Source organism: Gallus gallus, chromosome 33 (assembly GCF_016699485.2).
Source record: "Gallus gallus isolate bGalGal1 chromosome 33, bGalGal1.mat.broiler.GRCg7b, whole genome shotgun sequence".
Taxonomy (NCBI): domain Eukaryota; kingdom Metazoa; phylum Chordata; class Aves; order Galliformes; family Phasianidae; genus Gallus; species Gallus gallus.
In genome coordinates this window covers 2,617,394-2,639,950 of record NC_052564.1, presented here as the reverse complement: position 1 = coordinate 2,639,950, position 22,557 = coordinate 2,617,394, and the positions used below count along the sequence as shown (strand labels likewise).

At 49.6% G+C, this 22,557-nt stretch overlaps 4 protein-coding genes across 4 annotated transcripts; 2 read left to right on the top strand and 2 right to left on the bottom strand.

The window, feature by feature from the left end:
• Positions 1–1,641: 1,641 nt before the first annotated feature.
• Positions 1,642–2,222, top strand: LOC121108006 (olfactory receptor 14C36-like; the record flags this gene model as incomplete). Its single annotated transcript, XM_040654663.1, has 2 exons — positions 1,642–2,154; positions 2,214–2,222. Coding segments are annotated over 2 exons (522 nt in total), but the record flags the coding sequence as incomplete, so codon positions are not given.
• A 3,667-nt stretch (positions 2,223–5,889) lies between these two features.
• LOC121107946 (olfactory receptor 14J1-like) lies at positions 5,890–6,994 on the bottom strand. Its single transcript, XM_040654549.1, has one exon. The coding sequence runs from the start codon at positions 6,992–6,994 to the stop codon at positions 6,038–6,040; it is 957 nt and encodes a 318-aa protein (XP_040510483.1). The 3' UTR covers positions 5,890–6,037.
• A 7,715-nt stretch (positions 6,995–14,709) lies between these two features.
• Positions 14,710–15,672, top strand: LOC121108005 (olfactory receptor 14C36-like). The gene has a single exon (XM_040654662.2). It carries the CDS (start codon positions 14,710–14,712, stop codon positions 15,670–15,672), a length of 963 nt encoding a protein of 320 aa, XP_040510596.2.
• Positions 15,673–19,527: 3,855 nt separating this feature from the next.
• On the bottom strand, positions 19,528–20,068 carry LOC112530882 (olfactory receptor 14C36-like; the record flags this gene model as incomplete). The annotated part of the gene is made up of 1 exon (XM_025145430.2): positions 19,528–20,068. A coding segment is annotated over exon 1 (501 nt), but the record flags the coding sequence as incomplete, so codon positions are not given.
• Between the last annotated feature and the right edge of the window lie 2,489 nt (positions 20,069–22,557).

The following is a 22,557-nucleotide window of genomic DNA, read 5'->3' as shown; positions in this document are numbered from 1 at the left end:
TCTGCTGCTGATCTGGGCCAGACTCCTCGGACACAGGGAGCTCATACAAGAGGGCAGTGCTGCAGAGAGACAGCTGTGCCCAGGAGCAGCTCTTCTGCACAGCACAGCAGGGCTGGGGGCATGATCTGCAGGTGATGGGGTGGAGAGAAGGATGAGAGCTTACAGGCTTTGTGGAGAGTAACCAAGCTGTGAGCTCACTGGAGGCTCACTGCTCATTGGCCTTGACTCGGTAAGTTGCTCGCTGCAGGCAGTGAATCTGATTTTCCTAGAGAGAACACTAAATCTGGGACATCCCATAGCAGATTAGGCTTCAGACACTCGCTGTTTCTTTATTGTGGAAAAAGACTTGCTCCAGGTTCGGGCTTCTGTGCTGCAACATCAGAGTACTGACCTGAGTGCTGCAAGTTCCAGGATGGCTGCAGGCTGTGCAGTTTGGGTGCAGCCGGGTGCCCAGGGCTGTGGTGCAGAGCAGGGTCCCTGCTGTGCCCCAGGGGCTGTGTGCCGGGGCAGGGACTCTGCCGCCTGCCAGGCTCAGCACTCAGCCTGCCCGGGGAGCTGCCCAGGGCGCTGCGGGGAGACGTGTGGGGGGAAGGGCAGGGGCCTTCTGCTGCCACAGCTGCTGCCTGGCGCAGGTGGATCACAGCTACGCTGCACCCCAGAATGTTTCCAAGGGCAATTTGCAAGGGGAGAGACGAAGCAGGGGTTTTTCTTTTATATCCTTAGGGAAGGGAAAAGGACTGGAGGCAAAATTCTGAAGGGAGCAAAAAAATATGAGCACATCTCTGAGAATCCTGAATTTGTACCCTTCTCAGGGTTCTGTTAGATGCACAAACTCCTCATGAGCTTTCAGCTTCACCTCTCCCAAAGGACAGCACCAGCTGAAACTATCGTCATTCCCTGCGAACATGAATTATGCACTTTGCCTCTTAACAGGCAGATTTCTCTAGCAGAAATTTTACTGCATAGAAGTTGGGGTTAGGGGCTCTTAGAACAGTTCAGGTAAAGATAGGAGATGTGGACACAGCTCCTAAGAGGAAAATATCCAGGCGACTGGGATATCATTAACAAATGATTAAGAACGTAATGATTAGGAAAGTAAAAGCTCTTTAAGCTTCTATTTTTTCCATGGCACTGAAGCTCATGAAAATAAACTCATTATATGGAGTTAAATGGACTTTCCTAGTGTAGCAGGAGGAGTGTCTCTGAGAATGATCTAAAATTGCCATTATCTCCTGCACTCTGAACAGGACTCCATGGCCAGGAACCGCAGATGCTCAGCAACAGTTCCATCAGCGAGTTCCTCCTCCTGGCGTTGGCAGACACGCGGCAGCTGCAGCTCCTGCACTTCTGGCTCTTGCTGGGCATCTACCTGGCTGCCCTCCTGGGCAACGGCCTCATCAGCACAGCCGTAGCCTGCGACCACCGCCTGCACACCCCCATGTACTTCTTCCTCCTCAACCTCGCCCTCCTCGACCTGGGCTGCATCTCCACAAAGCCATGGCCAATGCCCTCTGGCACACCAGGCACATCTCCTACGCAGGATGTGCTGCACAGGTCTTTTTCTTTCTTTTTTTGTTTGGAGCAGAGTATTCCCTTCTCACCGTGATGTCCTATGACCGCTACGTTGCCATCTGCAAGCCCCTGCACTACGGGACCCTGCTGGGCAGCAGAGCTTGTGCCACCATGGCAGCAGCTGCCTGGGGTACGGGGGTCCTTAATTCCCTGCTGCACACTGCCAATACATTTTCCCTGCCTCTGTGCCAAGGCAATGCTGTGGATCAGTTCTTCTGTGAAATCCCCCAGATCCTCAAGCTCTCTTGCTCACGCTCCTATCTCAAAGACATTTGGCTTCTTATTGTCAGTGCCTCTTTAGCATCTGGGTGTTTTGTCTTCATTGTTGTGTCCTACGTGCAGATCTTCAGGGCCGTGCTGAGGATGCCCTCTGAGCAGGGACGGCACAAAGCCTTCTCCACGTGCCTCCCTCACTTGGCTGTGCTCTCCCTGTTCCTCAGCACTGGCATATTTGCCTACCTAAAGCCCCCCTCCATCTCCTCCCCATTCCTGGATCTGCTGGTGTCATTTCTGTACTCAGTGATGCCTTCAACAGTGAACCCTCTCATTTACAGTGTTAGAAACAAGGAGCTCATGTGTTCAGTTAGGAAAGTCATTTCACAAATGTTTCTGTACTGTGATAACTCTGTTCCCTGTTCCAGAATTATTAGTTTCTCTTCCTTATAGTGTTCTCTGTGACAAATGACTGTTTTCATCCAAGTTCCACTGAGGAATGATTCTGATTTGTTCATATTTCTAGTTGTGTAAATATGTGTCTAAATGTAGATCAGTGCTAACTGAGCATCTGCTTAATAATAACCGATATCCACAATGCACTGCCTGAAGTTTCCTGAAGGTTGTGGAGAGGCCTTGCAGAGGGGAATTCAGAGCTGAGCAATCACCAAATGCATGAATTTTAACAAGAGCAAGTGCTAGATTCTGCATCTTGGATGGGACAACCCTGTCCTTGTCTACAGACTGGGGGACGAAGGGCTGGGGTGCAGCTCTGGGAAAGCAATCTGGGGGTTCTAGTCAAGGTGGAGCTGAGCATGAGCCAGCAGTTTGCCCTGACAGCCAAAAAAGCCAACCATCCCCTGGGGTGCATCAGGGCCAGCACTGATGGCCTCTGGGTGAGGGAAGGGACTGTCTCACTCTGCTCTGTGCTGGTACAGCCTCACCTCAAATACTGGGTGCAATTTGGGTGCCACAATTTCAGAGGAACATCAGACTTCAGGCATGGAAGTGGGGCAGGTGACAGTCCTGGTGCTGTCCTTCAGGATCCCCACACCCAGAACTGAAGGGACAAAAGCAGCCACAGCAGCAGCGCTTATTGGTGGAGGGGGGTCAGCACAGGGGAAGGGGCTGGGATAATGCTCAGACCCTGTCATGGTTATCTCTAGATCTACCTGTGTCCATGACAGGGGACAGCAGGCCCACAGGTCCACTGTCCCAAAAAAAGAGGGAGGGGAATGGGGAGGGGGAACAAAGAGAGAAACTAACAAACAAACAAAAAGCAGGTACAAACAGCAGCAACAGTCTGTGCAGGAAAACTAATTTACTAATAGTAGAAATACAAGTTAATTGAGATCGAAGCTAAGATATCAAATAAATGAGAGAGTTTCTGAAAACGGAGGTTCTTACTCTGATCTGCCAGGGAGCAAACAGAGAAAGTCTCATGACTTCCAGTCAGTTTCATCTTTCCCTCTGATTGGAAAATGGGAACAGAACAGCAGAGTTTTCTGGGAGCTGCTGCACATTTCTTCTCTTCTGAGACTCACAGTGCACTCCATGATGTGATGGGGTGGAATAACGACAACAAAATTCATAAACCACCACAACACCACACAGCTTGGTGTCATCCGCATACATGATGTATGTGCACTCCATCTCACTCTCATTGTCATTGATGAAGGTATTAAAGAGTACTGGTCCCAGTACAGATCCGTGATCACCATCCAGACATTGAGCCGTTGACCACCACTCTGTGGTTTCAGCCCTGCAGTCAGTTCTTCGTCCAGCAAACAGTCCACCCATCAAATCCATACCTTTCCAATTTGGAGAGAAGGATGTTATGAGGTACCATGTCAAAGGCCTTACTGAAGTCCACATAGATGACATCAGTGGCTCCTCCTTTGTTTGTTGATGCGATGAAACCACCATAGGAAACCGCTAGGCTGGTCAAGCAGGACTTGAACCACTGGTTGAATGAGATTTCATGAATTACATTATAAAAGCTTATTTTTTTAAGACCAGTTTGTGGGCCCAAAGGAGGAGTATGTGTACATATGTTGCTGTGAGGTCACTTGTGCAAGCAGAACTCACCAACTTGTAGGAAGCATGTGGCTGAGGTGATGTTTGAGAGGTTATTTCTGTCTGCGGAGGTGACAGATCAGCAGCAGGAACATGGCTGGCAAAGGGCCTCAGAAGACATTCTTTCTGTAGTAGCCAATACGACAGCCTTGAATTCAGTCATGTCCCTCCTGCTGTCGAGTTGTGTACTCACACAGAACAGCCATCAAAATCCCTCACACAAACCTCCTCTTTCCTCTATGGGGCCTACCCCATAGCTTAGGCAGGGAGGATCCCACTGTCAACATGGCAACCTGGCATTTCCTGTCAGCCTCCCAGGGACACCGCAGATGTGATCCTGTATGCACAGATCCCAGCCAGAAGTCGAGGGCTGACCAACAGCTGCTTCAGGCAGGAGTGAGCACACCATTCCTTCCTGTGACGTGTTCCTGGTGCTGGCCTATCAACTCCACAGACAGAACAGAGCTCACTGCCACCATCACAGCCACGTGCCACCTGCAGGCCCATGAGGTCCAGAGGTAGAGCTGAGCTCATTGCAGCATTCCGACCCACCTCCTCCTTATGGCCTCAAGCTGATCAGTCACACGTCACCTCCTGTACATACATCACCTCACATTCATCACTGCATTAAATGCATTTGCTCAAAGACTCCACAATTCCTGCTCTGCCCTGAAGAGCCTAGTACCGAAAGTTTGGGGTTAGGAGAGGAGTTGAAGGAGAGGAGGGCAGAGCACAGGAACAGTGTCTGTGGGTTTTGGGTGTTCAGGATAGGGATTAAGAGTCAGAACGCACCTTTTGGGGCAGAGATGAAGCAAAGGTTTAGTGAGAGGGCTTGGTGTTCTGCTAAGGTTTTCAGTACAGTGTAAAGGTATGGACAAGCATTATGGATCAGTGTTTTGTTTTGGAATGCAGTGAGGGCTAGCGTTAAATATAACACTTTAATGCTAGCAATTAAAGCTTGGTTTTAGCATGAGTGGGAGAGTAAGTCTGGGAATCTTTGCAGTTCATTGCTTGGGAACGTACCTGGCAGCAACTTTTAAAGAAGCCCTGAGACTTCAGGCACTGCCATGAGGAGATCTCTGTTAAAGACTTGCTGTGGTGGAACCGACCTGCGTGACAGAAGTGCCCACTACATGTACTTGCTTGTGTTTGCAGCCACACTGCCACTAAGCCACAGGAGCTGCAAGGCTAAGGGGCTATGGGATTGAGGTTCAGCTCAGCACAGCACCACCACACCACTGAATTCTGTCTCTCGGTGCAACATTGAGCCTTTTCTTGAACACTTTCTGTCTCACCTCTGTTGGCTGTTCCATTCCTGGGACAGACGTGGCTCCGCAGTCAGGAACAAGAAGGACACAAAGCTCCGCAGGAGGACCTGTACCGCCTGCCATGCAGCTCTGCGCTACCCCAGAGTTGCATTTCCTATCTACAAATTCATGCTCCAGAATGTCTCCTGAGAGTCCTGAGGAACTTTTCCTGGGCTCTCGTGCGTACTTCAGCTACCCCAGGGCATCCTGGTGGCTGTGCCCAACTCTGTGTGGCAAATGGAAAGAAGCACTGAAGGGAGACTTCAGGTAAATGTTTAAGCCTCTGAGATGAGAACCCGTATCCAAGGCCTTTTCCTATGCAGGGTCTCACAGGGAACGAGGAAGAGTGGATCTCACAAGCAATGCACAAACCAGGTGCTGTGGCTGGCCTGCCAGAGGCACTGACAGATGTGAGCCTGAAAGCACAGACCCCAGCCAGGAGCCAAGGGATGGCCCGGCAGCTATTGCAGGCTGAAGTCACCGCACAGTTGGATTAACAGCCATATGCTTCCTGCTGGATTGTGGGTTTCTGAGAGCAACTGACCCCGGCAGCTCCAGAAATGTCTCACAAGAAGAATGACAGACAAAGTCATTGCATGCCCTTTTTTTTTTTTTTTTTTTTTTTTAATTCAGATTCACAGAGAGCCTGGTTCCATATGTGCAGGGTGTCTGGGCCAATGTGCATAGGTATAAGATGAATAGGAATTGATCAGGGTGATGACATTTCAGTGAAACACATCAGAGTAGTTGAAATATGGACTAAAGCTTCTATATTGCTCTTAATGAAATAAAACAAACAAACAAACAAAAAACACTCACACAATCCAAAATAAGAAAGTGTGTTTCTGTAAAAATCTGCATTACAAGTCCTACATAGATAAAGATGGGCAGTTCATCGCTTTCAAAATATATTTGGTCATCAGTTTCCACAGAGCATCCTTGAGCTCGTGGTTCCTCATGCTATAGATAACGGGGTTCACTGTTGGAGGAACCACTGAGTACAGAAATGACACCACCAGATCCAGGGATGCGGAAGAGATGGAGGGAGGCTTCAGGTAGGCAACCATGGCAGTGCTGAGAAACAGGGAGAGCACGGCCAGGTGAGGGAGGCACGTGGAGAAGGCTTTGTGTCGTCCCTGCTCAGAGGGCATCCTCAGCACGGCCCTGAAGATCTGCACGTAGGACACAACAATGAAGACAAAACACCCAAAGGCTAAACAGACACTAAAAAGAAGTAACCCAACTTCCCTGAGGTAGGATTTTGAGCAGGAGAGCTTGAGGATCTGGGGGATTTCACAGAAGAACTGATCCACAACATTGCCTTGGCACAGAGGCAGGGAAAATGTACTGGCAGTTTGCAACGCAGCATTGAGAAGCCCAGAGCCCCAGGCAGCTGCTGCCATGGTGGCACAAGCTCTGCTGCCCAGCAGGGTCCCGTAGTGCAGGGGCTTGCAGATGGCAACGTAGCGGTCATAGGACATGATGGTGAGAAGGGAATACTCTGCTGAGAGGAAGAAGAGAAAGAAAAAGACCTGTGCAGCACATCCTGCGTAGGAGATGTGCCTGGTGTGCCAGAGGGCATTGGCCATGGCTTTGGGGAGAGTGGTGGAGATGCAGCCCAGGTCGAGGAGGGCGAGGTTGAGGAGGAAGAAGTACATGGGGGTGTGCAGGCGGTGGTCGCAGGCTACGGCTGTGCTGATGAGGCCGTTGCCCAGGAGGGCAGCCAGGTAGATGCCCAGCAAGAGCCAGAAGTGCAGGAGCTGCAGCTGCCGCGTGTCTGCCAACGCCAGGAGGAGGAACTCGCTGATGGAGCTGCTGTTGGGCATCTGCGGTTCCTGGGCATGGAGTCTGTTCAGAGTGTAGTAGATAATGACAAGACAAGGTAATTCTCTGAATCACTCATCCCACTGTACTATAAAATGTTTGCATTCTCTTAGGACAATGTTCCTTTGGTACCATAACTAGAATTTAATTTCATTAAATTTAATTTCATTTAAGTTCAGCATTCCTGAAGCAAAATAAACTTATGGAGCTTTCACTATCCTCTCATTTCCTAATCTTATCCCATCTCCCTGTATATTTTCATTTGTTTCCGTATCTCATTTCTTTACCCCAACTGCTCTTAGAGCCCAGAAGGCCAAACTCTGTGCCCTTCAATTTCTGTGAGAGAAAGCTGCCTGTATGCAGGATACATGCATTATTCATGTCTGCAGAAAGCAATGATGATTTCAGCTGGTTCCATCCTTTGAGAAAGGAGAGGCTGAAAGCACATTCTGTACACAGAAAAAGTAATTAATTTAAGAATAAATTGGGAGTCTCAGTGATGTGTTCAAAGTTGACTGTCCCTTTAGTTATCTGCCTCCAGTCCTTTTCCCTTCCCTGACAATAGGAAAAGGAAAGTCCCTGTCTTGTCTCTTCTCTTACAGTGTGCATTTGGAAACATTCTGTGATGCAGTGTAGCTGTGATCCCCCTGACCCAGGCAGCAGCTGTGGCAGCAGAAGGCCCCTGCCCTGCCATGCTGGGGGGCTCCTTCCCCCCACACGTCTCCCCGCAGCGCCCTGGGCAGCTCCCCGGGCAGGCTGAGTGCTGAGCCTGGCAGGCGGCAGAGTCCCTGCCCCGGCACACAGCCCCTGGGGCACAGCAGGGACCCTGCTCTGCACCACAGCCCTGGGCACCCGGCTGCATCCCCGGCTGCACAGCCTGCAGCCATCCTGGGACACGCAGCCCTCAGGGCTGTGCTCTGACATGGCAGAAGGGAAGGCTTCATATGGAACTGGTCTTTTACATGATATAAATGCACAGATTGCCATAGTAGCCTGACCTGCTATGGAGTGTTCCAGCTTTAGTGATCCCTCCACGAAAACATAGCTGCACTGCCTGTAGCAAAGGGCTTACCTTCTCAGTGACTGTGAGCAACGCTTGTCCAGTGAGCTCACAGCCTGATCACACTCCATACAGCCTGTATGCTCTCTTCTTTATCTCCTCTCCCTGTCACCTGCAGATGATGCCTCCAGCCCTGTTGTGTGGTGCACATGAGCTGCTCCTGGGCACAGCTGTCTCTCTGCCGCACTGCCCACTTGCATCAGTTCCCTGTGTCCCAGGAGCCCGGCCCAGCTCAGCAGCAGGGGAGGTGATTTCCTTCTCTCCCTGCAGATATCCACGGCCCTCCTGAGCTGACAGCTCAGGGTCATCACTGCAGAACGTACTTCAATGTCAGTTCAGTTAATCAAAACGTCCACTCAATTCCAGAAGCATGGATGTTCCCACTTAAATAAATTTGACCACAAGATAAGCAAATGCCACATAGGGAAACCTCCACTCAGGACCTGTAAGTGGAGTCATAAAAGTACTGAATCACGGACTTGCTTAGGTTGGAGGGGACTTTAAAGTGCACCTAGTTCCATGCCCCCAGCCATGGGCAGGGCTGCCAAACACCAGACCAAGACGCTCAGGATCCCATCAATACTGACTTTGAATGTCTCCAGTGATGGGGCATCCACAATCCTTCTGGGCAACTTTTTTCTGTGACTGTGTGTAAAAATCACTTTCTAACATCTAAACTAAGTCTCCCATTTTTAAATTTAAAGCCATTTTGCATTGTCCTAGTACTATCAGACCATCTAATCATAACCGTAGGGTTAGGCATCTCATCCTCAGATGGAAACCCTGGGGCTGAAAAAAGATTCTGTTCCTCACAGAACCATGGGAGCCGGGAGTCCTCATGGTGGAGTTCAGATGTGCACAGTGAGGTGTGCATATCTGAGAGATGTGGGCAAGTTAGAGAACCGGGCAAGCACCAACCACATGAAGCATAACAAGAACAAGGGCCTGATTCTGTACCTGGGAGGGGGCAACCCTGCACATACACACTGACTGGAGGATGGGACACTGGAGAACAGTCCCACTGAAGGGGGTTGAGGGTCCTGGTCAACAGCAAATTGAACGTGAGTCAGCAGTGTGCCCAGGCAGCCAGGAAGGATAACTGTCCCATTGGGTGCTTTGAGCATGGCATTGCCAGCTGGGTGAGGGAAGGGATTGACCCTCTCTGCTCTGCACTGCTGCAGCCTCACCTGGAGCACTGGGTGCACTTCTGGGCACCGCAGAACATAAAAGACGTAAAGCTATTGGAGAGTGTCCAAAGGAGGGCACTACAACTGAGAGATCTGAAGTTCAAAGTTTCCTTGGGGTTGACTGCTTGTGGAGACTGACCCCTTCTCACATCCCACATCCTGGGATGAGACACACTGCCTGCATGGGACTTGGGCCTCATGGCAACCTTGCACCCCATGCAGAGCCTGGGAGCTGCTGTCCCCTTGTCTATCATTTGACCTCATACAAACCTCCATCCGTCTGCCCCAGGAAGGGCCCTGAGCCAGCAGGAGGGACAGGATCTCCCTGCCAAGGGTCTGGGGATCAGGGCTGGGCCTTTCTGCTTCATAACACAAAGGAGGCTTTTCTCAGTATCACAGCCACTGTTGCAGTGCCTTTGTCTGCCTGTCAGCATGGCTTCCAATTATCTGCTCTAACAAGTCCCTGGGGAAGATTTCTTGTTAGTGGCCCTCAGTGGGGCCCATTAATACTCCAAGAAACTTCTCTGTTCCTTCTGATTTCCAAGTCTTCTTGAGCACTTTGTGCAGTCTTCTCTCTTCACTGGTGATTGATGGACTCAGCAGCAAATGCCCCCTGGGGCCCAGTACAGCTTAAGGAGCCCTCCTGTGCCTTGTGCCTTCCTGTCATCTTCAGGTGCTCAGAACTTATACAGCAAGTTATTTGGGGAGAGCTTGAAGAAGAAGAGTCCAATGGGCATTTATGAAGTCCAGTTATTAATTTATTTATGGTTGTGTTTAAACAAGTCTTTAGAGACACACTTGGCAACTGATTTGACCCACGATGTCCCCTCATGAGCTTTGCTCTGACACTGTGTGGACAAATGTTCTCAACTTCCCCACTCCATTTTTACTCCCTTTGGACCCATGCAACTGGCATCACTTTTCCTCACATCACTCTTCTCCTCTGGAGTCACCCGCTCACTGTTAAACCTCCTTTGCACCAGTTCCCTCTGGCTTTCCTCAGAGAACCAGCTGCACGTGGGCAAGGAAAGATTTCTCTTTTTTTGCCAACAAACAGAAGGAAAAGTAATGCAATTGTATGAACATTAAAACACAGTGATCAACTGCATGCCCTGTCCAAGCTGCATCTACTGAGATTTTTCTTTCACAGGGAATATTTGTTCAAGAAATGAGTTAGAAAGAGAGAGGAAGGTCAGATATAATTATAGTAAAGGAGTTGACAAGAGAGTCCATCAGACTTTGAAGAGATGGAGCAGGCTCCAGTAATCTCCCTGAAGGTCACAGATCAGCCAGATAGTTGGCAGGTATCTGAGTGAGCAATGTGCAAGGGATGGGAAATGTGCCGAGCAGTGGGAAGAGCGTCTGTGTCCAGATGGCCTGCTGAAAACATGTCCTTCAGCATGGTCGTTAATTTAGGAGAGCTGGAGACCCCTGGAGGATGAGGGACATGAAATACGCAGCAGGGTAGAGGAGTGGTGGACACTGGGCATTAGTCACAGGGCATTGGCACTGGCACCGCTGCCTGTGTCCCTGTACCTGAAGGCATCTGTGTCCTGCAGACACAGTTCTTGGAAATACTGTCCTTTTTCAAACAAGCAGGCTTACAAACAAGCAACAACAACAAAAAAAAGACACAAAATCTCCTCAAAGACCAGTGTTTTCTTCTTAAAATGAAAGAAAGAGAACGTGTGGGAATATTTGCATTTGAGAAGTCTGTTAACACATTTTCATTGTTTTCTATCTTTGCCTTCAATTCTTTGCTTCAGTTTTATTGGCATAGACATCTTCCAGAGTTACAGCTTTTAAAAGAAAACCTCTGTTTGTCTCTCCTCACAGGGGAAGTGTTCCAAACCCAATCAGTTTGTGTGATTTCTTTTAAAATCCACTCCATGTTGCTGACATCTTTCTTGTGTGGGACGCATCACTCTGGATAATGCCTTCCCTCCATTTACTAGCCATGCTCTTCTTCATTAAATATATATATATATGTATATATATATGTATATATATATTTTTTTCACATCATTTCTGAATCATAGGGCATGGATGAATGGTAACCACCTAAAAATTTGATGCTTAGCAGGCATTCCTTACAGTCCATAGATCATGATGTGAGGCACAGGACAGGTGTGGAACAGGTAGCCCAGAGAAGTTGTGGATGCCCCATCCCAGCAGAAGTTCAAGATGTCAAGGGCCTCTGACATCAGAATCTACTGGGTGACAGCACTGCCCACAGCAAGGGAGTTGGAACTGGATGGTCTTTAAGGTCCTTCCAACCCAACTCATTCAAGGATTCTGTGATTCCTGTCACTTTCTTCCAACTCGAAATCCTGTTTGTTTATCACGCCTGATCACAATAATTGCCTGATCACGTCCTCTTTCACCAAGGGCACACGTGCCTTGCACCACCATTTCTCACCAGTCTCGGGCACCTAGGATTCCAAAAAGCCCAATCCAACTAATCAACAGTGAGGTCAGGAGGGAAGGGAGTATCAGAGTCTTTTCCATGTCCTGTCTCACCAAGTTCCCTGCCCCGTTCTACTCTGGGCCCACATTCTCCCCAGCCTTCCTTTTGTAGCTTACATATTTCTACAAGCCCTTCTTTTCTCTGATATGCTTGGGCACATTCAATTGCACTTGAACTCTAACATTCCTAAACTCATCTCAGCAAGTACACTGAGCAAAGTATCCACATTGCTGCCAGGTGATCTCTTCTTGTTTTCACTGCCTGTATGATTCTTTTCTGTGTTTGTGCTTCACCTGGTCTATCTTTCCCATTCCTGCAGGACTTCTCACAGTTTTACCTGGCTTCCTTTTACTTGGAATGGGCTTATTCTGCTTGGAAGCAGTGATCCCCAGACAGTTACCACATATCTTGACCCTATTCCCCTCAGAGCCTTACACTGCATGACCAGCAGTCTGCGTTCTCTTTGGTCTGTGTGTTCTCCACAAATATCCAGAAGAGCACCTCTCCTCTTTGGTTCCTCTATGGCTTGGGTCAGGAAGCTGCCATATGTCCTTTTCAGGGACATTCTGGAACGTGCATGCCCTGCTGTGCTGTCTCTCCAGCAGATACAGAGATGAAAAAGGCCCAAAATGGGGACAAGGGCCTGACAGCATGAGGCTCCATCTGTCTGTGGAGTACATCTTCCACATGCTCTTCCTGATCAGGAAGCCAGGAACAGACACTGTTGGGCTCCTCGGTTGGCCATTCCCTTTCTCTCTGACCTGGCTGCTCTGCCATCCCCAGGCAGAGCTCAGTGCACTCTCACAGAGGGCAGTCGCCCTTCCTTGTCTCCTCATCCATGCATCGTTAAGACTCTGTATCCTTTTTGTGCAGTGGTCCAGTTGTGGAAGCCATTTAACTGTGCTCCTGTGGTCCAAACAAGAGCTCAGGCCTGCAACTGTACAAACATTTCTAGCTCATTTCGTGCTGGTGTTCTCAGTAGTGTAAAATAACATAATAAGTCATCCTAATTGGAAAGCATCATTGGACTTAGCCTGACTGGATAGCTCATCTTTATATTTGTGCTCAGAAAGTGGCACAATGTCAATGGACCTATGGTGGAACTCTGAGTGAGCACAGCCACATTTAGGGCATGGCTTTCCTGAAGGCCCTGTGCTACATTTGCAGCTGCATGTGAGTGTGCTGGACAGCCCAGGGAACTGCCATGACACTTGGCTGATCTGATGCCATTCACAGAAAACTGAGGTTTCATCAGTTGAAGATCCCCCAGGCACCTTGGTCATCACCCAGGGTCTGTGTGTGAGCTACTGACTCCCCTCTGAAGGACCAAGGACTCACAGCAGGAACTCACATGCAGGCAACTCCTGCATGTGAACTCCTGCACATCTGAACTGAACCAGAGAAATCCCAGCTCCTGTGGGTCCGTGGGGAGCTGAATCCCATTTCAGCCCCAGGGTTTCCATCTAGTGATGAGATGCCTGTAGTGCTTCAGCTGAATCAGTGCCTTGCACAGGGGAACTCCACCCCTCCCTGTCCTTCTCTGTGTGCCCTTTTGGTTACAGCAAACACGCTCTGGTAGGACTAACCATATGTCTGGAATTGGTCAGTGTCTTCTGGACATTTGATGGTTAATGTAGCAGATTTCAAAGTACAGTCATGATGCTGTTGTCTTTCAGGAGCTGTTGGCTGTGGAGACCCAGGGACATCTCAGGGGAGGTGAGTGGTGAGGAAAAAATGACATCCTCTGCTGCTGAGCTGGGCTGGGCTCCTGTGACACAGGGAGCTCCTACAAGTGGGCAGTGCTGCAGAGACAGCTGTGCTCAGGAGCAGCTCTTCTGTACAGCACAACAGTGCTGGGTGTGCATTCTGCAGACGGCATGAGGATAGAAGAGAAAAGAGTGTGAGCAAGCTGTGAGCTCACTGGAGGAAGATTGCTCACAGCTCTGGACAAGGTAAGTCTCTGGCTACAGGCACTGCAGCCACATTTCCTGAGGGATCACTGAATTTGAAAACAACCCTGAGGAGATCAGGCTGAAGACACACCGTGTTTGCTTATTGTGGAGGAATACCTCCTTCAACTGAGTGCATCCATGCTGCAGTGTCAGAGCACAGCCCTGAGGGCTGCGTGTCCCAGGACGGCTGCAGGCTGTGCAGCCGGGGGTGCAGCCGGGTGCCCAGGGCTGTGGTGCAGAGCAGGGTCCCTGCTGTGCCCCAGGGGCTGTGTGCCGGGGCAGGGACTCTGCCGCCTGCCAGGCTCAGCACTCAGCCTGCCCGGAGAGCTGCCCAGGGCACTGCGGGGAGACGTGTGGGGGGAAGGAGCCCCCCGGCAGGGCAGGGGCCTTCTGCTGCCACAGCTGCTGCCTGGGGCAGGGGGATCACAGCTACACTGCACCCCAGAATGTTTCCAAGAGCACTTTGCAAGAGGAGAGACAAGGCAGGGATTTTCCTTTTCCTATTCTTAGGGAAGGAAGAAGGATTGGAGGCTGAAATCTGAAAGGTGCTGTCAACTTTGAACACACCTCTGAGACTCCTGAATTTTACTTCACTCAGACACTTGTTTTGTATACAGTGACAGAGAATTTGCTTTCAGCCACTCCTTTCTCGATAGATAGAAGCAGTTGAAATGATTGTCAATTTCTGCAGATATGAATAATGCACTTATCCTGCAAACAGGCAGCTTTCTCTAGCAGAAATTCATGTGCACAAAGGTTGGGTTTGTGGGCTCTAAGAGCAGTTGGGGTAAAAATGAGAGACATGGAAATGGAGGAAAATACCCAGGAATATGGGATAAGATTAGAAAATGAGAGGAAGGCAAAAGCTCCATAAACTTCTTCTGCTTATGGATTGCTGAGCTTCATGAAATTAAATTCAAGGAATGGAGCTAATGAACACTGTCCTTAAAGAAAGAAAAGGTTTTACGGCATAGCAGGAGGTGTGACTGTGAGAACTGCCTTGTCATTATCTTCTGCACTCTGAACAGGACTCCGTGCCCAGGAACCACGGATGCCCAACAGCAGCTCCATCAGCGAGTTCCTCCTCCTGGCGTTGGCAGACACGCGGCAGCTGCAGCTCCTGCACTTCTGGCTCTTGCTGGGCATCTACCTGGCTGCCCTCCTGGGCAACGGCCTCATCAGCACAGCCGTAGCCTGCGACCACCGCCTGCACACCCCCATGTACTTCTTCCTCCTCAACCTCGCCCTCCTCGACCTGGGCTGCATCTCCACCACTCTCCCCAAAGCCATGGCCAATGCCCTCTGGCACACCAGGGCCATCTCCTACGCAGGATGTGCTGCACAGACATTTCTGTTTGTCTTCTTCATCTCGGCAGAATATTTCCTTCTCACTGTGATGTCCTATGACCGCTACGTTGCCATCTGCAAGCCCCTGCACTACGGGACCCTGCTGGGCAGCAGAGCTTGTGCCACCATGGCAGCAGCTGCCTGGGGCAATGGGCTTCTCTATTCCCTGCTGCACACTGCCAATACATTTTCCCTGCCTCTGTGCCAAGGCAATGCTGTAGATCAGTTCTTCTGTGAAATCCCCCATATCCTCAAGCTCTCCTGCTCAGATGCCTACCTCAGAGAAATTTGGCTTCTTGGGGTCAGTGCTTCTTTAGTATCTGCGTGTTTTGTTTTCATTGTTGTGTCCTATGTGCAGATCTTCAGGGCCGTGCTGAGGATGCCTTCTGAGCAGGGACGGCATAAAGCCTTCTCCACGTGCCTCCCTCATCTGGCCGTGGTCTCCCTGTTTGTCAGCACTGGTATGGTTGCCTATTTGAAGCCCCCCTCTGTCTCCTCCCCCTCTCTGGATCTGTTGGTTTCATTTCTGTACTCTGTGGTGCCTCCAGCACTGAACCCCCTCATCTACAGCCTGAGAAACAAGGAGCTCGTGAGTTCAGTTAGGAAAGTCATTTCACGAATGTTTCTGTACTGTGATAAGTCGGCTCTCTGCTTCCAGAATTATTAGTTTCTCTTCCTTATACTGTTCTCTGTGACAAATGACTGTTTTCATCCAAGTTCCAGTGAGGAATGATTCTGATTTGTTCATATTTCTAGTTGTGTAAATATGTGTCTAAATGTAGATCAGTGCTAACTGAGCATCTGCTTAATAAAACCCGATATCCACAATGCACTACCTGAAGTTTGCCTGAAGGTTGTGGAGAGGCCTTGAAGAGGGGAATTCAGAGCTGAGCAATCACCATCTGCATGAATTTTAACAAGAGCAAGTGTTAGATTCTGCACCTGGAACGGGACAGCCCTGTCCATGTGTACAGACGGGGGGACGAATGGCTGGGTTGCAGCTTTGGGAAAGTGATGTTGCAGTTCTGGCCAATGTGGGGTTGAGCATGAGCCAGCAGTTTACCCTGTCAGCCAAAAGAGCCAACCGTCCCCTGGGGTGCATCAGGGCCAGCACTGATGGCCGCTGGGTGAGGGAAGGGATTGTCCCGCTCTGCTCTGTGCTGGTACAGCCTCACCTCAAATACTGGGTGCAATTTGGGTGCCACAGTTTCAGAGGGACATCAGACTTCAGGCACAGCAGTGGGGCAGGTGACAGTCTTGGTGCTGTCCTTGAGGATCCCCACACCCAGAAGTGAAGGGACAAAAGCAGCTGCAGCAGCAGCGCTTGTTGGTGGAGGGGGGTCAGCACAGGGGAAGGGGCTGGGATAATGCTCAGACCCTGTCATGGTTATCTCTAGATCTACCTGTGTCCATGACAGGGGGACAGCAGGCCCACAGGTCCACTGGCCCAAAAAAAGGGGGAGGGGAATGGGGAGGAGGAACAAAGAGGGGAGGGGAATGGGGAGGAGGAACAAACAAACAAACAAAAAGCAAGTACAAACAGCAGCAACAGTCTGTGGAGGAAAACTAATTTACTAATAGTAGAAATGCAAGTTAATTGAGATCGAAGCTAAGAAATCAAATAAATGGGAGAGTTTCTGAAAACTGAGGTTCTTACTCTGATCTGCCAGGAAGCAAACAGAGAAAGTCTCATGACTTCCAGTCAGTTTCATCTTTTCCTCTGACTGGAAAATGGGAACAGAACAGCAGAGTTTTCTGGGAGCTGCAGCACATTTCTTCTCTTCTGAGACTCCCAGTGCACTCCATGATGTGATGATGTGGAGTAACGACAACAAAAGTCATAAACCAGCACAACACCACACAGCTTGGTGTCATCCGCATACATGATGTAAGTTCACTCCATCTCACTCTCATTGTCATTGATGAAGGTATTAAAGAGTACTGGTCCCAGTACAGATCCGTGATCACCATCCAGACATTGAGCCGTTGACCACCACTCTGTGGTTTCAGCCCTGCAGTCAGTTCTTCGTCCAGCAAACAGTCCACCCATCAAATCCATACCTTTCCAATTTGGAGAGAAGGATGTTATGAGGTACCATGTCAAAGGCCTTACTGAAGTCCACATAGATGACATCAGCGGCTCCTCCTTTGTTTGTTGATGCGATGAAACCACCATAGGAAACCGCTAGGCTGGTCAAGCAGGACATGAACCACTGGTTGAATGAGATTTCATGAATTACATTATAAAAGCTTATTTTTTTAAGACCAGTTTGTGGGCCCAAAGGAGGAGTATGTGTACATATGCTGCTGTGAGGTCAGTTGTGCAAGCAGAACTCACCAACTTGTAGGAAGCATGTGGCTGAGGTGATGTTTGAAAGGTTATTTCTGTCTCTGGAGGTGACAGATCAGCAACAGGGACATGGCTGGCAAAGGGCCTCGGAAGATATTCTTTCTTTAGTAGCCAGTAGGACAGCCTTGAATTCAGTCATGTCCCTCCTGTTGTCGTGTTGTGTACTCACACAGAAGAGACATCACAGTCCCTCACACAAACCTCCTTCTTCCCCTATGGGTCCTACCAGGTGCTTAGGCAGGGAGGATCCCACAGTCAACATGTCAACCTGGCACTTTCTGTCAGCCTCTCAGGGACACTGCAGATGTGATCCTGTATGCACGGATCCCAGCCAGAAGTCAAGGGCTGACCAACAGCTGCTTCAGGCAGAAGTGAGCACACCATTCCTTCCTGTGACACGTTCCTGGTGCTGGCCTATCAACTCCACAGACAGAAGCGATCTCACTGCCACCATCACAGCCACGTGCCACCTGCAGGCCCATGAGGTCCAGAGGTAGAGCTGAGCTCATCGCAGCATTCCGATGCACCTCCTCTATATGGCCTCAAGCTGATCAGTCACACATCACCTCCTGTACATACATCACCTCACATTCATCACTGCACTACATGCATTTGCTCAAAGACTCCATGATTCCTGCTCTGTCCTGAAGAGCCAAGTACCCAAAATTTACGGTTGGGGGGGGGAATGAAGGTGAGGAGAGCAGAGCACAGGAACAGCGTCTGTGGGTGTTGGGTGTTCAGGATAGGGATTCAGGTTTTCAGGACAGTGTAAGGGTATGGACAAGCATTATGGATCAGTGTTTTGCTTTGGAATACAGTGAGGGCTAGCGTTAAATATAACACTTTAATGCTAGCAATTATAGCTCGGTTTTAGCATGAGTAGGAGAGTAAGTCTGGGAATCTGTGCAGTCCGTTCCTTGGGAATGTTCTTGGCAGCCACTTTTAAAGAAGCCCTGGGCCTTCAGGCACTGTCATGAGGAGATCTCTGTTAATGATAGACTTGCTGTGCTGGAAACAACCTGCATGACAGAAGTGCCCACTGCATGTCCTTGCTTGTGTTTGCAGCCACACGGCAGCACTGCCACCAAGCCACAGGAGCTGCAAGGCTAAGGGGCTATGGGATTGAGGTTCAGCTCAGCACACCACCACCACACCACTAAATTCTGTCTCTCAGTGCAACACTGAGCCTTTTTTTGGAAAGCTTCTGTCTCACCTCTGTTGGCTGTTCCATTCCTGAGACAGAAGTGGCACCTCACTCAGGAAGGGGAAGGACACAAAGCTCTTGCAGGAGGACCTGCACCGCCTGCCCTGCAACTCTGCACTACCCAGAATCACATCTCCTACCTAGAAATTCATGCTCCAGAATGTCTCCTGAGAGTCCTGAGGAACTTTTCCTAGGCTCTCATGCGTGCTTCAGCTACCCCAGGGCATCCTGGAGGCAGTGCCCACCTCTATGTGGCAAATGAAAGAAGCACTGAAGGGAGCCATCTGGGAAAGGTTTAAGCTTCTGAGATGAGAACCCACATCCAATAACTCTTCCTATGCAGGGTCTCACAGGGACTGAGGAAGAGGGGATCTCACAAGCAATGCACAAACCAGGTGCTGCTGCTGGCCTGCCAGAGGCACTGACAGATGATAGCCTGAAAGCACAGAACCCAGCCAGGAGTCAAGGGATGGCCTGTCAGGTAATGCCGGCTGAAGTCTCCGCACGGATTGACTAACAGCCATATACTTTCTGCTGGATTGTGGGTCTCTGAGAGCAACTGACCGTGGCAGCTCGAGAAATTTCTCACAAGAAGAATGACAGACAAAATCATTGCATGTCCTTTGTTCTGTTAAGATTCACAGAGCCTGGCTCCTAATGTACAGCATCCCTGGGCTACACTGCAAAGGTACAGACTGAGAAGTAATTGATGTGGGTGATGACATTTCAGTGAAAAAACATTAGAACAATAGAAATACATAATAAAACTTTTAATATATTGCTCTTATAAAACAAATAATTAAATAAATGCAAATTAAGAAAGATTGTTTCTGTAAAAATCTGCATTACAAGTCATGAATAGATAAAGATGGGCAGTACATTGCTTTCAAAATACAACCGGTCATCAGTTTCCCCAGAGCATCCTTGAGCTCCTGGTTCCTCATGCTGTAGATGAGGGGGTTCAGGGTTGGAGGCACCACTGAGTACAGAAATGACACCACCAGGTTCAGGAATGGGGTGGAGATGGAGGGGGGTTTCAAGTAGGCAAAAGAGGCAGAGCTGATAAGAAGGGAGAGCACAGCCAGGTGAGGGAGGCACATGGAGAAGGCTTTGTGCCGTCCCTGCTCAGAGGGCATCCTCAGCACGGCCCTGAAGATCTGCACATAGGATACAACAATGAAAACAAAACACCCAAATATTACAAGGACACTAATCACAATAAGCCCAGCTTCCTTGAGGTAGGCATCTGAGCAGGTGAGCTTGAGGATCTGAGGGATTTCACATAAGAACTGATCCAAAAAATTGCCTTGGCAGAGAGGCAGTGAGAATGTATTGGCAGTGTGCAGCAGGGAATAGAGAAGCCCAGTGCCCCAGGCAGCTGCTGCCATGGTGGCACAAGCTCTGCTGCCCAGCAGGGTCCCGTAGTGCAGGGGTTTGCAGATGGCAACGTAGCGGTCATAGGACATCATGGTGAGAATGCAATACTCTGCTGAGAAGAAGAAAACAGAGAAAAAGACCTGTGCAGCACATCCTGCATAGGAGATGGCCCTGGTGTCCCAGAGGGCATTGGCCATGGCTTGGGGGATAGTAGTGGAGATGTAGGCCAGGTCGAGGAGGGCGAGGTTGAGGAGGAAGAAGTACATGGGGGTGTGCAGGCGGTGGTCGCAGGCTACGGCTGTGCTGATGAGGCCGTTGCCCAGGAGGGCAGCCAGGTAGATGCCCAGCAAGAGCCAGAAGTGCAGGAGCTGCAGCTGCCGCGTGTCTGCCAACGCCAGGAGGAGGAACTCGCTGATGGAGCTGCTGTTGGGCATCTGCAGTTCCTGGGCATGGAGTCCTGTTCAGAGCGCAGGAGATAATGACAAGACAAGAACATTCTCTGTGACGCTCATACCCCAATTCTATAAAGACTTTCTTTCTTTAAGGACAGTGTTCATTTAGTTCCAGCACTTGAATTTAACTTCATGAGGTTCATTATTCTATAAGAAGTAGAGCTGAAGGAGCTTTAACCCTTCCTCTCATTTCCTAATCATATCCCAGCCTCCTGGATAATTTCCTCTTAGAAGCTTTTTCGTGTCTGATATCTTTACCCTGTCTGCACTAAGGGTGCCCATCCCTTCTTCTGTGCACTTAAATTTCTCTTAGGGAAAGCTGCTGTTTGCAGGGTATTTCCATGTTCATGTCTGCAGAAAAAAAAAAAAAAAAAAAAAAAAAAAGACGATTATCTCAGCTGGTGCTGTCCTTTGTGGGAGGAGAGGCTGATAGCACATGAGGAGATTGCTCACATAACAGCAGACATGCCATCAACAGCTCTGACACTGCAGTACGGAAACCCTCAGCTGGAGCTTGTTCTTCCCCACAGTTAGGAAACATGGTGTGTCTTCATGGTGTGACCTGCTATGGGTTGTCTCAAATTCAGTGATACCTCCAGGAAAAGCAGCTGCATGGCCTGCAGCGAGAGACTTACCTTGTCAAAAGCTGTGAGCCATCCTCCTGCAGTGAGCTTTCAGCCTGCTCACAGCCCATACATCCTGTAATCCCTCTCTTCTTTCTCTTCTCTCCTCATGACACCTGCAGTTCATTCCCCCAGCCCTGCTGTGCTGTGCAGAAGAGCTGCTCCTGGGCACAGCTGTCTCTCTGCAGCACTGCCCACTTGTAGGAGCTCTCTGTATCCCGGAAGTCTGGCCCAGCTCAGCAGCAGAGGATGTCATTTTTATCCTTCCCACTCATTTCCCCTGAGATGGCCCTGAGTCTCCACAGCCAACAGCTCCTGAAAGACAACAGCATCATGACTGTACTTGGAAATCTGCTGATTTAACCACCAAATGACAGTGACCCATTCCAGACACATGGTTAGTCGTACCAGAGAGTGTTTGCTGTAACGAAAAGGCACACAGGGAAGCACATGGAGGGGTGGCCTTCCTCTGGGCAGGGCAGTGATCCAGCTGAGGCAGTTTGGGCATCTCATCCCTTGATGGAAACCCTGGGGCTGAAATGGGATTCAGCTTTCCACAGGCCCACAGGAGCTGGGATTCCTCTGGTTCAGTTCAGGTGTGCACAAGGAGTTGCCTGCATGTGAGCTCCTGCTCTGAGTCCTTGGTCCTTCAGCGGAGAGTCAGTTGCTCACACACAGACCCTGGGCGATGACCAAGGTGCATCAGACAGCTTCAACTGATGAAACCTCTGTTTTCTATTGGCTCACATGTAAATGGCGTCAGAAGTAGCCAAGTATCAAGCCAGTTCCCTGGGCTGTCCAGTACACTCATGTGCAGCAACAAATGCAACACTTGGCCTTCAGGATAGCCATGGCCCAGGAGTTTACATGTTGCTTAGTGAACCCCACAATGTGTCCAGTGCCTGTGTGTCACGTTCTGAACACAAATACCATAGATGCGCTATACAGCCAGGCTAACTCCAAAAGTGCCTCCAAATTAGGATGTTTACTTACGTGTTTTTGCACCAGTGAGAACACCAACACATGCTGAGCTAGAAATTTTTGTATAGTTGCAGGCCTGAGCTCTTGTTTGGACCACAGGGACATGGTTAAATGGCTTCCACAACTGGACGGTCGCACAAGGGGAATACAGTGTCTTTACAATGGATGTGATTTTTTTCTACCCCACTCATGTCCCTTGAGAATTCCCTGGGTGTCCATGGCCAACAGCTCCTGAAAGACAACAGCATCATGATTGTATTTTGTCTTGGATCTGCAAATGATGTCCAGACTGTTGGAATAGCACGACCCTCTTGCCATGGCATGCACCACTCCCATTTGGCATCACGTTGTAATGCACAGCTGTTGTAGGCTGTGAGGATGTCCAGTATGAACAGGTAGTTAACCAGAATGCAACATTCAAGTTCAGAAGTTTCATATCCAAGTCAGAGGCACCATTGCCTCACTGGAAGAGTTTGGCTCTGGAGATGTCATGTTTGATGCTAACTCACATGCAGAGGAGCAATTAATGACTCCAAGCATCTCAGCAACAATATGCAGAAAGTGT

Coding starts and splice junctions, on each gene's coding strand:
- LOC121107946 (XM_040654549.1), bottom strand. CDS start 6,994: ATGCCCAACAGCAGCTCCATCAGCGAGTTCCTCCTCCTGGCGTTGGCA.
- LOC121108005 (XM_040654662.2), top strand. CDS start 14,710: ATGCCCAACAGCAGCTCCATCAGCGAGTTCCTCCTCCTGGCGTTGGCA.